At 42.7% G+C, this 18,694-nt stretch overlaps 1 protein-coding gene across 2 annotated transcripts in view; it reads right to left on the bottom strand.

Moving 5' to 3' along the window:
• The window catches only part of HOMER1 (homer scaffold protein 1), a 101,431-nt gene that overhangs the window by 22,033 nt on the left and 60,704 nt on the right, over positions 1–18,694 (bottom strand). For both annotated transcript variants that reach the window (XM_058656287.1, XM_058656288.1), the window contains exon 6: positions 18,308–18,334. In XM_058656287.1, coding sequence (XP_058512270.1) covers positions 18,308–18,334 — 27 coding nt within the window. The remainder of the gene's footprint in view (positions 1–18,307; positions 18,335–18,694) is intronic.

An 18,694-nucleotide genomic window follows, 5' to 3' on the forward strand; every position in this document is an offset into this window, starting at 1 on the left:
TATACATGTATGTGTGTGTATATATATATGTAATTTCATACTTACAAAATTTAAGCTTCTAATAAATTCCCAAAGAATACCCTGAAAGGAATCCTATGTTAGCTATGCCATCTATGCTCAATCCCCTACACCCACACACACGTATGAGCACATTAGCATCTTGCACACTCAGAGAAAACAAATTCACTTCTTAATCTTCAACTCAAGACAGCACCTTCCTCCACCAAGAGGCAGTTTCAGCAGCAATCATGTCTCGGGATTATTTCCGATGCCAATATGCTAATTCAGCCCTTCGCCTCTCACGGCCACTTTGGTCCTTACGGCAATTGTTCAGACATACCAGTGACTGAGAAACTTGGAGACCAATTCTTGCGAATACGCAGTCGAGTCTCCCTTCATGAACGAGCAGCTGGCTTCCTGTTGGCTTTGAATCAAAATACCCTCCAAACATTATGTGAACGGTTCCTAAGACTGAAATTTTATAGTTCTCCTTTATCTAAGATCAAAGTGAGAAAACATTAAGCGTCTTTAAGTTAGTAAATTCAAGAAAAAAAACGACTTCAAACAAGAATAAAACACAGAGTCTAACGCACGAGCAATCGTCCAGTTAACCCCGTGTGGATGGCCTCCCTGCAGGCCTCCCAGCCCAGGAACAGGCATCACCCACTCAATGATAACCCCTTGCATGCACTTCCTAACCATGCTCACATATACAATTAAGAAAAATGTTCAGATAATCATTTAAGGAGGATTTTAAAAGAGGCTGCAGTGGCCATTGTTCCTGACGATGCTCTCCGGTAACGCTGGAGGGGTCAGTCCCGGAATATGAAAGCATGTCACACTGTTGCCTTTCTCAGGGTCTGCAGGTCAGACCGTCTCCCCACTTCCTGGTGAACCCACAGGCCATCCGCAATGACTTACGCCCACTACTGTGCCACCTTCAGGGCTAGCACATGTGCCCCATGCTGGCTCTAATTACAACTTCCACTATCTCCAACATTTTAATTGATTAAGGAATTGATCAATTTTGTAAAAAAAAAAAAAAAACTTGTTTTCTATTTTCCGAAAGCTTAAAAATAAAAGATTTATTTATTTATTTGAAAAGCATAGTTGAAGAGACAGAGAAAGAGAAAGCTTTTTTCTTTTCCCAACGCCTGCACGGGCCAAAGCCTGTGGACATGGGTACCACTTTCCCAGGGGCATCCGCAGACAGAAGGATCAGGAGCAGAGCAGCCAGGACTTGAATCAGTGTCCATATGTGATGCACTGGTGGCCCTACCCACTACATCACAGTGCAGGCTGCTCTTAATAAAATTTAAATTATCCATTTAAAGGAAACAAATGCCAACACTGGTGTTGTGGTCTGGGGGTTAGGCTGTTGCTTGTAAAGGCAGCATCCCAGTCACAGTTCCAGCTATTCCGTTTTCAATGTGGTTTCCTACAAATGCACCAGGGAAGGCAGCAGCAGGTGACGGGCCAACGACCTGGGCTTCCCCACCTCTATGGGAGACCAGGATGGAGTTCCTGGCTTCGGTCACTTGAGGCATGAACCAGCAGATGAAAGATCTTGCTGCTTTCTGTCTCTTCTTCCTCTGTTGTTCTTCCAAATAAATGTGTACATAAATCTTTTTTTAAAAAAGGAAACAAATTCCTATTAAATGAAATGTGTGACCTTCCATTGTTTATAAATAACACATATTGGAAAAAGGAATTTCAAGCCAATAGCCTCGTATATACAAAGGGACTTTTTTTTTAAATCTTACACATCTATTTTATTCATCTGAATGGCAGAATGAGAGACATGGAGAAAGAGCTCTTCCACCTGCTGGTTCACTCTCCAGATGGCTGACAGTCAGGACTAAGCCAGGCCACAGCCAGGGGCTCCATCTAGGTCTCCAACGAGGGTCGCGGGGTGCAAGTACTTGGGTTGTTAACTTCCTTCCAGGTCTGTCAGTAGGGACAGGAACCACAGCTCTGACACGGGAGGCCAGTGGTGTAACCCAGAGTATCACAACACCAGGCCCAGCGATTTTTTTTTTCCTTATTAGGTAGAGCAGAAAGTTCCAACTTGCCTCAAAATTAACAAGATGTCTCTGAAAGCTTACTGCAGTTTTGGCAACTAGGAGGTTACTTCTAAGGATCCTCCTATCCCATGTTCAGAATGTTCTGTTCTTTATTCCTCCTGTTGGCACCTGCTCCTACACACTGATCCCACTGACCAGTGTGGGGTTTCAATGTAAGCCTAGGTTAATACTTGTCTTTTTTTTCATCTCAGACATCTGTCTGTCCCACAACCCATGATTTCAGCAGGGTGTGTATCAGGACTGACACCCAGCACTCAAATCAATGGTTATGGGTGAACAAATGATGACATCTACTGGCTGATAAAGCTTTCAAGGCAGCTCCTGCAATGAACTGGAAATTACTCGATCATACTCAGAACTGAGATGGAATTTATTTATTTATTTTTTAAATGGTGGAAGTAATTTTTTTTTAAAGATTTATTCATTTTATTACAGCCAGATATACACAGAGGAGGAGAGACAGAGAGGAAGATCTTCCATCCGATGATTCACTCCCCAAGTGAGCCGCAACGGGCCGGTGCGCGCCGATCCGAAGCTGGGAACCTGGAACCTCTTCCGGGTCTCCCACATGGGTGCAGTGTCCCAATGCTTTGGGCCGTCCTCAACTGCTTTCCCAGGCCACAAGCAGGGAGCTGGACGGGAAGTGGAGCTGCCGGGACTAGAACCGGCGCCCAATAGGGATCCCGGGGCTTTCAAGGCGAGGACTTTAGCCACTAGGCCACGCTGCCGGGCCCTGAGATGGAATTTAATTACTAAAGCTTTTTAATGGCTATTGGTTTGGAAGAAAATTTCAGACAAGAGTAGATCTGCTTTTAAAGAAACAGCAAGTACCAATGTTGTTAATGGTACAAAGAGATAATACAGGGCAAGGATAATTAGCCTAGTGGCTAAATTCTCGCCTTGCATGCACCAGGACCACATATGGGTGCTGGTTCTAATCCAAACAGCCCTGCTTCCTATTCAGCTCCCTGATTGTAGTCTGGGAAAGCAGTTGAGGACGGCCCAAAGCACTGGACCCTGCACCCGTGTGGGAGACCTGGAAGAAGCTCTGGGCTCTGGGCCCCTGGCATCAGATCCACACAGCTCTGGCTGATGCGGTCACTTGGGGAGCGTATCACTAGATGGAACATCTTTTTATGTCTCTCCTCCTCTCTCTATATATCTGACTTTGCAATAAAAATAAATAAGTCTTAAAAAAAAGAAACAGCAAGTACCAATGTTGTTAATGGTACAAAAAGATAATACAGGGTAAGATGCATTAGCCTAATGGCTAAATCCTCAACTTGGACGCACCGGGATCCCATATGGGCACCAGTTTGTGCCCTGGCTGCTCTACTTTCTATCCAGCTCCCTGCTTGTGGCCTGGGAAAGCAGTCAAGGATGGTCCAAAGCCTTGGGAGAACTGGAAGAAGCTCCTGGCTCCTGGCTCTTGGCTCCTGGCTTTGGATCAACTCAGCTCTGGCCATTGTAGCCACTTGGGGAGTGAACCAGTGGATGAAGATCTTTTTTCTGCCCTTCTCTCTAACACTACCTTTCAAATAAAAAATAATGTTTTTTAGAATAAGGTTCCAAATCTGAGTAAGAGTTGGACTCTGAATAGATAGTTGCAGGAATGCATGAAACCACTTGCTTTACATAAATTATACATGTACAAAAGTGATATCAGAACCTATGTCTACAATCACAGACACAGTTTAATCAACAACATTTTTTCTTGGCAATATGCAAATAATGGTGTGTCTTACAAAACAGTTTTTCAGAGTTTGTGGACAACAAAATTAAAATGCTTCAGTGCAAAAATCTGTCCGACTGCCCTTCTACCTTCAAGTCACCTCAGCAGCCAACCTCTTTACCTACAAGAAGACAATAAACTAAAATCACCATCAATACGACATTTGCTCTGCTGGTTTTCCATTAACAGTGACAGACCTGAGCGTGTTCATTGTAAAAGTTTGGTCTCCCTTGATCTAACATTGCATCTTGCAATGTGCGACTCTGAAGGTTTTCTGGTCTGTTAAAGTCTCGCCAAGGTATCAAAGGCCAGTGACCAGGGCTTCATTGATACCAAAGCTGAGCTAACAGATCATTTAATTCAAATGCTGATAGCAGGTGGGAACTGCACCTTCCAAGTCACCATCTAAGAGATGGAAATGATGTGAGAGTTCTGCCTTAGAACTTCCCAACTGAACTTTAATGCCTTTGCTAACGCGTGGTCTTCCTCTACCACACGACTTCATGGGCACTCAAAGACAGATGATTGTTTCTCATCTAGCTTGGAATCCAGATGAATAAAAACAGCAATAAACACATCACACTCAACAGAAATAAAAAGTCCGGTATAGAGTTAAACATTTTTACTTTATTAGTCCAAAGACTTTTAATAGCACAGCAGTTTGAAAGACATGCTTCAGACATGAGGCAGGACTAGCGGGGTGAGAGGAATCGCTGCACTTGGAGGGTGGAGAGCACAAGCTGCTGTGTGAGTACTTGCACCCACAGTTCTCAGACTTCACACTGTGGAGGTGACTAAGTGCTCTGCTCGTAACTACACAGAGGTGCACATCTGGGCAGCTGCTTCAGGCCCTCCTGTCAGTCTTTGCCAGGCTGCTTTCTATGGATGTGGGGTTCACTAAAATCACGTTTTTACCACTAAAATGTGCTTCTAGATGTCTACTTGGTTTACTCATAATTTTCAGAAAATCACCCTGAATGACCACATATCCTAAATTTCAAAAGGGTTTTTTATCGTATACACTGTGTTCACCAACATGGTATATTTAAATGATTGTTCATGTGCTTGTGATGACAAACTTATTCTTCCCATCTTTTAGCCAGTTAGGCTGCATCTCTGTACTTATTCATGATTTACAGAAACTCCACGTGAATACAGATCTGGAAGTCTAGCTGCTAAGTTGAGTTTCTCCAAGAAACATATTAAAAGGGCATGATTTGTGAAAATGAACTTCTTACGCAGCTTTAAAAATGTCAGCCTTCTAATAATACAGTTACATTATCCTTTCAGATGCAATTTTAAGAAAATGAATAAGGAAATTCAAGAAAACTTGATGTAGATTCTACTTACTGGTGTTACTTAACACCATGTTCACAGAAGATGTTAAAAGTGCTGAACGACATTTAGGATTGAGGACACAGTCAGAGGTCCTTCTATAAAACCAGATGACACATTCTTCTCTGCAATCCAGCCAGACCATCACCTGCCCACTTCTCTCTCTCTTTTTTAGGGATTTCCTCATTTTTCTTGGAAAGGCAGATTTACAGAGAAGGAAAAACAGAAAGATCCATTGTCTGCTGGTTTATTACGCAGGGGGCTGCAACAGCTAGAGCTGAGCCTATCTGAAACCAGGAGTCAGGAGCCTCCTCCAGGTCTCCCACACAAGCCAGGGTTCCGAGGCTTGGAGACATCCTCTATTGCTTCCACAGGCTACAAGCAGGGAGCTAGATGGGAAGTGAAAAGCAGCTGGGACACAAACCGGTGCCCATGTGGGATCCCGGCATGTGCAACACAAGGATATAACCATTGAGCCATAGCGCCAGGCCTTCTCTCTTTAATCTCTTCTTGCAAAGCATTTTTTCAACAGTAATTACACAGGTATCCATTTTATGTTTCTTACTCTTGCACTTGATTTAAACACCAGAAGAACACAGACCTTTTCTTGTTCATTGATGTACCCACAGTGGCTGGCACTCAAAGTCCTTGTGGAAGGAGTTAAAGCTGTAGAGGGTGCAGCGGAGACGGCAGGGCTCTTCTCCAGGGTGCACAGCACCCACAGATCACGGCCTTGACAACAGCCACCATGCTTGTATATTCTGCTGCCGCGAATGTCCTTGGTGACAGCTGTATTCATCTTTGTATATCATAAAGACACCCCAATGAATGATTCTGAACAAAGGAGTATCAAAGGGGACATACACACGGGCAGGTGTACATATATGAGAGCTGCTCAAGCTTACAATGACCACTGACTGCACAGGAATGTCATCCGGGTTTAATTTTACATCCGTAACGGATTAAATGACTTCTAATTCATGGAATTATGCATGTACGAACACGTACATCCAAACACTCCACAACTTGTGCCTTCCAGGGGCTCCCAGCCTCAATGTGCAATTCAGAATCATTGAGTTGGAGCAGACTTACTTCAGACTTTCTGAAAGGATTTATGGTTTTTAGCTTTTAACAGATTCAGTATGTTTCACAGATATATAACTCTAAGAATATAATGACATTCGTTTACTCCCTACCTTCGATTACTTACAAATGTAGAACGTAGTTTTGAACTATCCACAATCTACAAACACATTTTGCAACGTAACTGGCAGGCCTTGTCTCAAGGCCCCTCCTAAACGCGGCACTGAATCCTCACGTGTAAACCTGAAAACTGAGGACCACCGTCCCACATGTCTGATGAGCCACAGCGGTTTTAGAAACACAAACCTTTGTTCCAAATCAAACTAAAACCTTGTATCAGTACTTGGCAAGCACGCTGACCATATTCTTAGCTATGTTACTACATCAACACCCTAAAGAGCAACAAAAGCACTAAATAATAAAGAAAGCTTATATACCCATTAAGTGTTGCAAATCTAATATTTTCTGAAAATTCTGCTTTACAAATAATAAACTACTGGCTAAGTAATCAAGAATGCTATAACTACACACACACGCACACATCCAAACCCTTTCAGTTTGTCAACATACATGACCATGATAATTTAACCTAAACACACAGTATATTCTCAGAACAATTAAGTGCTTTATTTCTCAACACTCACTGATAACATTCACTCTAAATTCATTACCTATTTTGGGGCATTTAAAACTTCATGTAAGGGCCCGGTGGCATGGCCTAGCGGTTAAAGTCCTCGCCTTGAACGTGCCTCGGGATCCCATATGGGCGCCGGTTCTAATCCCGGCAGCTCCACTTCCCATCCAGCTCCCTGCTTGTGGCCTGGGAAAGCAGTCAAGGACGGCCCAAAGACTTGGGACCCTGCACCCGTGTGGGAGACCCAGAAGAGGTTCCAGGTTCCCGGCTTCGGATCGGCGCGCACCGGCCGTTGCGGCTCACCTGGGGAGTGAATCATCGGACGGGAGATCTTCCTCTCTGTATATCTGACTATGAATGAAATGAATAAATCTTTAAAAAAAAAAACCTTCATGTAAATGGAAAAGCCTATTGTGGTGCAAGAAATTTTGAAATCCCTGCATGGTTTTATTTTTTATTTTTTTAGTAACATGCATTTTCAACAAGTTTTTCAAAGATCTCGTGTGTATGGATTTAAAAAATTTTCACAGGCCCAGTGCAATAGTTCAGTTGGCTAATCCTCCCCCAACAAGGGCTGGAATCCCATATGGGTGCTGGTTCATGTTCTGGCTGTTTGTGACTTGGAAAAGCAGGAGCAGACAGCAAAAAACTTGGGACCCTGCACCCATATGGGAGATTCAGAGAAGTTCCTGGTTCCTGGCTTTGGATCAGCTCAGCTCCAGCCGCTGTGGCCACTTGCAAAGTGAACCAGGAGATGAAAGATCTCTCTCTCTCTCTCTCCTTTTCTCTGTAAATTCGCCTTTCCAATGAAAATATATTTTTAAAAATTTCACACTAAAATAAACTTTAAATTCCATTTTCCACAAACTTCTTAAACTCTTAAAATGAATGAGTCTAGTTAAGTACTCTCTTGTCGGGGGCCTGGTGCGGTAGCCTAGCAGCTAAAGTCCTCACCTTGCAGGTGTCAGGATCCCATATGGGTGTCGATTCCTGTCCTGGCAGCCCAGCTTCCAACGCAGCCTGGGAAAGCAGTCAAAGACGGCCCAAGGTCTTGGGATCCAGCACCCATGTGGGAGACCCAGAAGAGGCTCCTGCCTCCTGGTTTTGGATCAGCTAAGTTGTGGCTGTTATGGCCGCGTGGAGAGTGAATCAATGGACGGAAGATATCTGTCTGTTTCTCTTCCTCTCTGAATATCTAACTTTCCAATAAAAATAAAATAAATCTTTTTTAATAAAGTATTATTTTGTTGGCGCTTAGTCTCCATTTGTAGACTTAAGATTCCTTTAAGACAGATCAGGCAGTCATAAGCAGAGTGGCAACAGATTAAAGTCAAGCACTAGCTCTGGTACTTAGAGTTTAGAAAAGTTCCTGAAATGCCTTAGTTCCTAAGTAGAACACTGCATCTGAGATAATTATGAAATCAAATGGAGAGAGCTGCAACAAGCTATACAATCACAAAAGCCTAAGGTTAAATATAAATCCAACTAGGCCCTCTGAAGAATGGGCTTCTATATTAAACCATGTCACCTAACTTTTGGAAGCACAAACAAAAGTATCCACAGCTTAACATTCTGAGTGTTGAAGTGATCGTAGCAATAACCTTCTTATTACAAGAAGACACCTGAAGGAACAAGAAGGCAGAAATAGCCACCTGGAGGCTCTTGTCTTCATTCACTGAGCTTCAAGGAATTCAATGTTGACGTACTCCTTCCAGGCCTTGCTCGGTATAATGCTTTTCTTCTCAACAGTCTTGAATGAGGTGACGTGACACACCCAGCACTACTGGAGGCACTCTCGTCCACAGTGTGATTTCTAGGTAGAGCACGCAGCTCTGGGTAACTGCTTATTTCTTGCTTTTCCAGAGCCTGATACATCTGACTTCACCAGCTGCCACTGCTTGAAAATACGCCTCAAAGATAGCCATAAGAATCAATAATCTTGGGCCCGGCGGCGTGGCCTAGCGGCTAAAGTCCTCGTCTTGAAAGCCCCGGGATCCCATATGGGCGCCGGTTCTAATCCCGGCAGCTCCACTTCCCATCCAGCTCCCTGCTTGTGGCCTGGGAAAGCAGTTGAGGACGGCCCAATGCTTTGGGACACTGCACCCGCGTGGGAGACCCGGAAGAGGTTCCAGGTTCCCGGCTTCGGATCGGCACGCATCGGCCCGTTGCGGCTCACTTGGGGAGTGAATCATCGGACGGAAGATCTTCCTCTCTGTCTCTCCTCTGTGTATATCTGGCTGTAATAAAATGAATAAATCTTTAAAAAAAAAAAAGAATCAATAATCTTTTTTCTTTCACTGGTTGAGATTCAATGCTGCTCTGTAAAATCACTCCTAAGGAAAGATTCAATTCAATCCATAGGTGGAGTTATTAATCCAGTCTAGTTTCAATCTGTACATCCAGTTGTAAGGCAGTATTGTTAGGATATCATGAAATTATGCTATGCCTTGTGCCAGTGCTCTAGCGTTAAAACTGGTAACCACCATGGCAGAGGACAGAGGACAGAACACACTGACCAACTATCCAGCCAATCATTGGCAGTGAAGATCTGGGCAGACGGAGACACTAAGGTGGACTATAGCAGCCATGGACTCAGGAGATTTCATCGTGATTGGAGTGACGGATCACCAGCAATTCAGGACTACTGAACTATCTAAACCTCTTGAGAAATTCATGGTGTTGTAAATTTCTATTTTTCTTCCTGTTACTGATTTTGTATTGTGACTGTGTAATGGAGACTACCATGTCCAGATGTGAGGATGCAGTGCAGTGTGCGTCTCTACCTCCAGATCAAACATGGACTACTAAAGAAACTATTAGTTGTATCTGGACAATGGGAGGCTGGACTCTCTGCCATTGTCCATGCCCGCAATGATGAACATGTGACTGTTTATGAAGAGCTATGCTATAGTAACAATATAGGGGAATTTGGTGGGGGGGAGGGGGCAGGGGAAAAATAAAATAAATAAATAAATAAATAAATAAAATTTTGAAAATATAAAAAATGGTAACTAATGGGTTGCGCATTCATATTCACAGTGCCATCTGGAAGAAACCTCAATAATTTAAATTACATAGGCATATAATGGAAAAGCACAGGGTGTTACTTGTTCTTAATGTTCTATTTAAAGACAAAGACAGTTAATTTACCTTAAGTATGGGTTATTTTATGTAGCACAGCGCCATTATCGCTTTTTTAATCATTACACACTCAGTACTAAATCCAGCTCAGCCATAAAAGAGGACATCTTCAGCATTTCCTGGCCCAAGGCAGCATGACTTCAAGATAATCCAGCAGAAGGCAGTTCTAAGCCATTCCCCACCTCGGCACCTTTTCCTCAGTGGAACAACAGCCATGTTCTCAGGGAGGTGAGCTTATTTACCAGTATGTTACCGTAGGTGCACGGTTAGAAGCCCCCAAAAATTACCCTTTATTTCTGAGTAACAGATGACTATTTTTTTTAATGTGCTCTTCTTCATTCTCCTTCAAGAAAAGATTCTCTCAAATCACATTTGTTCTCATGATAAACAGGAACTAATACCAGAAAGGCAAACCTGCTGCTGCTGTGTTTCTGGGCTGTTTCTGCTCACAGGTCTCTTTAATTTTCTTTCTACAGGACTGTTCAGAGCATACACAGCACATAAGATGACCCTGCATTTTAAAATGACACAACACCCTTTCTCTGCACAACTTTAGTTCAAGATTCCATTTTTTCTTCCTGAACACCAAAAGGAAAACAAACAAAAACAAACAAACAAAAAAAAACCAATGGGGGCAACAGAAATGAGGCTCAGAATTATCCTGAAGAAGAGCTTTACTTTGATTCTTATAAAATAATTTCATGATTAACCTCAATCTATCTACAACAATTTTTCACTATAAGAATCTCTCAATATATTATCCAGGCCACAGTATTCAAACACACGTGTGCTGAGATGGATGAAGACTACTACACTATGGGTCCCTTCCTATCTTTCACCTCAGTAACAAACACTCAGGTGCATTTGGACAGAGTATGCTCCAGTGAGAGCTAATCACACTGAGTCACCAAAGAATAGTTCTAACATGAGTTCTCTGAGCAAACAAGCTGGACACTGTGAGCGAGCGCACAGTGCTGTGCGTCTGGCCGAAGGAGCAGGGGGTCTCTGGTGAACAGTACATTTTGAAGGTAGTCACGTGTACCTGGTACCTTGGGCACTATGATTATCTTTGGGGTGACTTGCAGAAATGGGTTGGCTGACCTCTGTGCATCAGGAAATGTTATACAGTTACTTTCCAAAACTGAATACAAAAACTAAACCATACAAATTGAGACCAAATTCTGCAAAGCTACTAAAGATGCCTCAATTTTGATTCAATTAAGTAAGGCACTTTTCTCTTCAGGACATGAGAATTTCATTTCTGATCTTCCTGCTGTGACATGAAGCAAGTGTTTATCGAATCTCTGCTTCTACTGTAATCCTATTTATAATAGAAATATTATCGAGACCTCACCTGCATTTAATAAGAGTCTTACTTTTGATCAGAATCTAACTTCTGGGCATCTTTATACATGTGATGCTCTTCCACCGCTCTGCACTGCGTCTATTTCGTTGTGTGTTCATTTTCTACCACTAGAATATGATCATCTGGATTATTTTCCATCTAAGAGGTATGAAGAATTAACTTGCAACTAAATAAAAGGGGGAGCCATGCAGTTTTACTTTAGTTTTTTTTAAATTATAAATTGTGTAAAATCTCTTGCTGAAAAACATCAATTTAACATACATCAAATTATCCCTTATACAAGAATCTCATTGATGAATCAAAAATAATTTCCTTGTCTTCACATAAAATGCTACCTAACATCCAAGCATAATTTGTAAACATTAGAATAAAATCTTCTGATTATAAAACCATAAACAGAGGCACAGGCTGGGATGACTTGCGCCTCCCAACATCCCTGAGGTAGGCTGTTCCACACTCTCCCGGACCCCAAAGGCAGCCGAGTGAGGGATCCGTAGTCCACTGCAGGTGGAAGACAAGTACATTTAAAAGAAAAGGCGCTTGTGAACAAGTTCCACGTGAAAGTCCTGGAAGCCTCTCAAATCTTGCTCAGGACCAACAGCTGTCTTGACTCTTCTTAAAGACAAGTGTTTCTCCATCAAAGGCTTTTTACTCTTCTGAAAATCAGCAGAGTAAGCGTGACGGCATTACAAGCAAGGAACAAAACATACAGCCATTGAACAATTGTTCCTCCCTCTCTGGATCCAGCTTAACCGCACACACAGGAATCCCGGTGGTCACACATCTTAGGTACAACCTCTCATTCTTCGAAGTTACAACTGCGATGACTGAGCCTTTTTAAATCTTTGTGTTTCTTCCATGTCAGTTTTTCTCAGCCAGGGACTTCATGCATCTTTGTGATTCAGATAAACTTCTCATTCTTCTCTTCCGAAATGGTAACTCCACTAAGTTCCCAAACCAAAGGTGATCAGAGACTCCTCTACCAAGAAAAATGGGCTGTTCTTACATGGGAAAAAAAAAGCCAACTCAACAAACTGATGTTTTCTGGCTTTCAAACAAATAATTCAAAAACAAACCCAGAAGCAAAAAGTCCAGACTTCTCATTAAAAATGTTCATAAATGTTTTTATTTTCATCCACTTAAGTGAGAAAGAAAGAGAAAGCAAGAGAGAGAATCTTCCATCCATTGGTTCACCCTCCAGTGTCAAGTGAGGACTGGAGCAGAGCTAAGCTGGGAGCCCAGTACCCCACTCAGATCTCCCACGTGGGTGACAGGGTCTCAAGCCTTTGAGCATCACCTGTTGTGTCCCAGGAGCATCGATGGGGTCACAAGCAGAGCTTTGAGGACTCAAACCAGCACTCCAGTTTGGAATATGGCTGTTCCAAGCAGCTTAACCTACCGTGTGCAGTGCCTGCTCCAGAAACGCTTTTCAAAAAGTGCTAATTGTCATGCTGTTCACTACTGCCTGAGATAACTCGGTAGGCCCTGAATGTGATAAGCGGTGTTATGAAAATGCATACTATGAAAAAAACTATGCACAGACTTCAAAAAATGTTTGCACCAAAATAATTTCATCCCAGCTTGTGACGGCATGGACACAGAGGTGCTGGTTTACAGCACTAACAAGGATGAGAAACCAACTTGGAAAGAGACTCTGCCAGAGCCACATGAACTCTGCCTGGATTTAAACAACAAAAAAGTACCGACTCTATGGTTACTCTTACGTGCAAGAATGGTGAAACCACCGATTCATGACAGAGTTTCTGCGACAGTGGGCACCCCACCCCGAGAACTCAGCAGTTTGCAAGGTTTCGCTCCTTTTAGGAAGGGCCGTGACGATGCTGAGCTGACACGCACCGCCTCAGACTCTTCAGATCCATTTGTGAGTGCTGTGCCCTAACGGAAGGGCACTGGCGAGTAACCTCAGAAACAAAAGCCTCTGGCTCAGCTCACACAGCTCAGACTGATGCCACATCTACCACGCCCAGATTGGAGCGGAGCTTTCAAAGCCTATAGGTGACAACAGAAGCATCAAAATCAGGGAATCTTGCACCAAAGTGAGATGAAACATGGCTTTCTTGGTGTGATCCTGATGGCTACAGAGATGGGTGGGGTCCAGACAGGCGAGGGTCAAAGGTCAGGACAGCAGGTCATGCTTGTGGACTTCCTGGTATCTGCTGATTCAGAAGGTGTCTTAAGAAAGTCAGTCAAAACTTCAGCAGACAAACATCCAGGAGAGCTTTCCCCAGAGCCCTCCTCCCCACAATGCTCCTGCTCACTCCTCCCAGGCACGAGGAAAACTCAGCGAGTTTCAACGGGAAATTACAAAGCACCCATCTCATAGTCTTAATTTCTTTGACTCCTTGCTGCGGCTTCATTTTTTAAAAATCTTAAGGGCATATATTTTGTTAATAATGTAAAACAGACAGATTGACACAGTTAAATTCTCAGGCCCTAGGTCCTTTCAGGAAGGACATAAATGATTTACTGTATCACTTATTAAAGTGTCTTAGACTTGCTGGGGTGTATATTGATAACCAAGGCTTCTATTTTTTACTCTTATCCTTGAATTCTACTGTTCTTTGATTTTCTGAAGTATCCTCATGTCTGCTTTTAGCTCTTGATATCTAGTAGGTTCTGTGAGTGGCATGAGTTAGATAATCTTCCTTCCTTCCTGTGACGCTGATCCTAAGTCCTTCTGATCACAACATCAGACTCCCTCTTCTCGGTGGGCGGCAAGGACAGTGCAGGACCACAGCCTCGGACTCTGTGACACCCTAACTTACGATTTCTCTAGAGGAAAAAGAAACAGCTTATTTCGCAAAACCAAAGAGGCATTAGGTGGTATTTTAAACAGGAAATCAGTTGCTAAGTAAAGCTTATCCTGGGATCACCCAATTATAAACACTACTGAGCTTCAGGACTGAATATGCCTCCTAGGACACTCCTGCTAACATTCAGCTCCACTAACTGCATGTTACAGATGCCAGTGCAGCTCTGAAGGAACCCTTTCCTCATAACCATGTCTATGGTTGGTTTCATGGAAAATTTCTAATACTGAAAATCAAAAACTTAAAAATTAAAACCTATTGTGTTTCAGGTAACTGAGACTAAATAAAACTCGGGTTTTATTTTCTACTTTGTATAGGCATCCTTTAAAATATGAATATAGCATCCATATGTAGAAGTGTAATATCCATGTATGACAAACACTATATTAAACTATATGCAACCATAATTCTTCCAAGATAAACCAAGTAGAACACTGTTGAAAAAAACAAACACTAATAAGTAATCACCTAAAATAATCACCAGCCAGCATTTCTATAGAAAGGTAAAACATGTCCACAGTAATCATTACACTAAGTCACTGTTACCTGAAATTAAAACCTTTTACTATGTTTATTCTTAAGTAAGAACATGTTTTATAGTTACGGGAACAATGCTATTATTTAGTGTGTGTGTGTGTGTGTGTGTGTGTGTGTGTGTTTAACTCTTGAGAGTTAGATGGACAAAAAGCTCCCATCACTGGTTCAGTTACCAAACAGCTATGACAGCTGAGGCTGGGCCGGGTTAACACCAAGAACCACATCTCCCACAAAGGTGGCAGTGACTCAGTAACTGGAACACCATCTTCTGCTTCTCAGGAAGTTGTGAATACATTAACAAATGATGTGGGAAACATGTACTTTGAAAACTGAGTGACATCGTTGCAAGTGACTGAAAAAACTTTAAATAGATGGGAAAATATCCTCCATTCATGCGTCACAAGGGCTAGGCCATCCACAGAGTCCAAAGTTTATCTACCTATGTGAATAAATATGTATATCATTAGTCATACATATTCATAAATGAATATGAATATATATGACCTTTATTTATTTATTTATTTATTTGAAAGTCATAGCTACAGAACGAGAGAAAGATCTTCTATCCACTGGTTTACTCCCCAGATGGCTACACCATGTGAGGGTGGGCCAAGCCAAAGCTAGGAGTTTCCTCTGAGTCTCCCACGTGGGTACAGGGGTCCAAGTATTCCAGCTTCTGTTGCTTTGCCAGATACACCTGCAGGAAGCCAGGTCAGAAACAGCAACTGCCAGGGCCACAGTGTAGCAGGTAAAGCACTTGTGGTGCCAGCATCCCATATGGGCACTGGCTCAAATCTCTGCTGCTCCACTTCTGATGTAGCTCCCTGCCAATGTGCCTGACAGAGCAGCAGCGGATGGCCCAAGCATTTGGGGTCCTGCATGCTCCTACATGGGAGATCTGGATGGAGTTCCTGGTTCCTGACTTTGGTCTGGCCCAGACACAGCCACTGTCACCATTTTGACAGTGAAACAGCGGATAAAGACCTTGACCACCCTGTCTTATCCTACACATTCTGTAAGTTTTTCAGATGAATAAATAAAACTAAAACAAAGAGAACTGAGAGCCCAGAAATAAAACCTCTTTCTTATGGTCAACTGATTTGTAACAAATACGCCAAGACAGTTTAACAATCTTTTCAACAGTAGTGCTGGACTAACCAAGCAATCACATGCAGAGTAATAAAGCGGACCTTTATCTCATATCACATATAAAAATAACTCAAAAAGAATCAAAGACATAAATCCAAGAGCTAACAAAGGAAACAGAGATGTGAATCTTTGTGGCCCTGAATTAGGCAATGACTCCTTAGATAAGACGTAAGCAACAAAAGAAAGCGAGTGACAAACTGGACTATATTATTAACTAAAACCTTTTTGTGCCTCAAAGTACAACATCACAAAAAGCAAAGATAATTCACAGAATTGGAGAAAATATTTACATATCATTATCTGGTAAGATGTTAATACTGAAAAATAAAGAACTCTAAGAATTCAATGATAAAGAGACAGAAAGTCAATTAAAAATGGGGAAAAGATATAAATAGCAATTTCTCCAAAGAAGCTACATCATGGCCAAGTATGTTCAAAGACGCTTGACACCATTAGCAATGAAGAAAAATACCATCAAAACCACAATGCAAAGCCACTTAACAAGACAGCTGTAATAAAAAGAAATAATAAAAAGCACTGCTGATGATGTGGAGAGATTGGAAAACTTCACACGCTGCCACTGGGAACATAAAATGGTACAGCTGTGTGGCAAAGCAGCCTGGCGATTCCTTCAGAGGGCAAACACTGCTAAGTGAACCAGCTCTACTCCTAGGTGCTGCCTGAGAGAACCATGTATACTTTCATGCATAAATACTCACAGAAAAACGATTCATTAAAATAATGGGACTTTCAAAAGGTGGAAACAGAATGCCTATTGAATGATGAATGGGCAGACGAAATACGCTGTCACCATACAATGAGAATATTATTTGGCAATTCATGGAAACAAAGTGCTGAAGCATTCTATAAGAGAAATATTTCTTAGCATGCTGAGTGAAAGGAGCCAGGCGTAACAGACCTCACACTGTGATTTCATTTATAGGGAATGCTTAGAATAGCCAATCCCACAAAGAAAACAGTGGTGGCCCGGAGCTGGGGTGGGGAGAACATGCTAATGGATGCAAGCTTTTTTGGTAAGACAACAAACTCCGTGACTGGGCTAGGAACTATCTAACCGTATACTGCATTAGATATCCATAAAGCTACTAATGAAGCGGGCATTTAGCCCAACAGCTAAAACACTGCAATCCCACAAGAGAATGTCTACGTTTGAGTCCTGGTCCCAGTTCCTAACCCCCTGCTTCTCATCAGTGTAGACTCCGGGAATGCCCTAGTGATGGTTCCAGGAACTGGACTCCTGCCAAGCAAGTGGGACACTTGGCTTTCTTCCCAGATTCTGCCACTGGGCCCATAACAGTAGTGGCCATTTTGGGCATTTGGGGAGTGAACCAATATCCATTCCGTAGCAAATAAATACTTGAAAACAGCAATGATAATACTAACAGCTAACTAGAGTTAAAGTTTAACTCTAGTGCTAGATACCATTAGCAATGAAGGAAATACATTTTTAAAAAATTAACATGAAGGCAAATACAATTTGTGAGAGATCACATTTCAACAAAGATTCCAGAATTTCCTGATTTTTCCAGAAGTACTATAGTAATTTATTAATACAGCTTCCTGTGAACTTTCTCAAGTACTGTCACGTCTGGGAAGCTGGACGCCAAGAAAACAAGCCCTGGAGTTGAGCAGGGGTGACAGCTGCCCCGGCAGGACAGCACTCCCCACAACGCCTCTGCAGGCCTCCCTGGACTGGCGGAGCTGTGTGCACCGACACACTCAAGGTCTCTGCCTGCGATCAGCTTCCATTTCCACTAAAAGAGCCACTGGACCACGCAATTGCTACAGCTCTTCTACTTCCAAAGTCCTAATCCCAACTTCCAGACTTCAGCTCAGGACACAGGCTCAAAAAATGGACAATTTTGCCAACATCGGATATAGGGTTAAATTAAACTTTAAATGGAAAAGGTTAAATTGAGAGAAGACAAAAGTACAATGTTCTCTTATTTTGAATGAGTGAGTCACACTTGTGGTATTTAAAGAGCCTAAAATGAAGGCAGGTACAGTAGCTAACTACTTGCACCAAGCTCCAGTGATTAACTAACAGCTAGTTAACACGAGCCTAACCTATTACCTCATGAAATAACCACTGGCTCCACACTTAAATGATCTGTTTTGAGGATCTAGACTGCACCAGACAGATCACCCTGTCTTTTAAAAGAAATTTTAATGTCTTCACACATTAAAACGACACATACCCCCACTTTACCACAGACTTCAGCATTCCTTACTGCCATACACACCAGACTCCCCATAATGCTGGGCTTCCAGGATCTGGATTCACACTTCAATCTTGGCCCCAGTTCATTGCTGGTGTGAGAAAAACACGGAAAAACCAAATTCAAAGCAAAAGCACTGTTCTACCTCCCAGAGCAGGACTGTCGGGACACACACCTGCACTCCAGGGGAACCCCGCGGTATCTGCAATGAACACAGAGAAGAGAAGGAACTTTTAACACCACGCCAGAGGGCAGTGCTGTGGCACAGCAAGTTCAACTACTGCCTGCATCACCAGCATCCCATATGGGCACTGCTTCCTATCCCACTTGCTCCACTTCTGACCCAGCTCCCTGCTAAATGGCCTGGGAAAGCAATGAACAATGGTCCAAACATGTGAGAGACCCAGAAGAAGCACCTGGCTCCTGCCTGCAGACCAACCCAGCTCTGGCCACTGCAGCTATTTGGGGAGGGAACCAGTGAATGTAAAATCCCTTGCTCTGTCTCTTCTCTCTTTCTGGAACTCTGCCTTTCAAATAAATAGGTGAATCTTAAAAAAAAAAA

This window comes from Ochotona princeps, chromosome 28, assembly GCF_030435755.1.
Source record: "Ochotona princeps isolate mOchPri1 chromosome 28, mOchPri1.hap1, whole genome shotgun sequence".
Classification (NCBI taxonomy): domain Eukaryota; kingdom Metazoa; phylum Chordata; class Mammalia; order Lagomorpha; family Ochotonidae; genus Ochotona; species Ochotona princeps.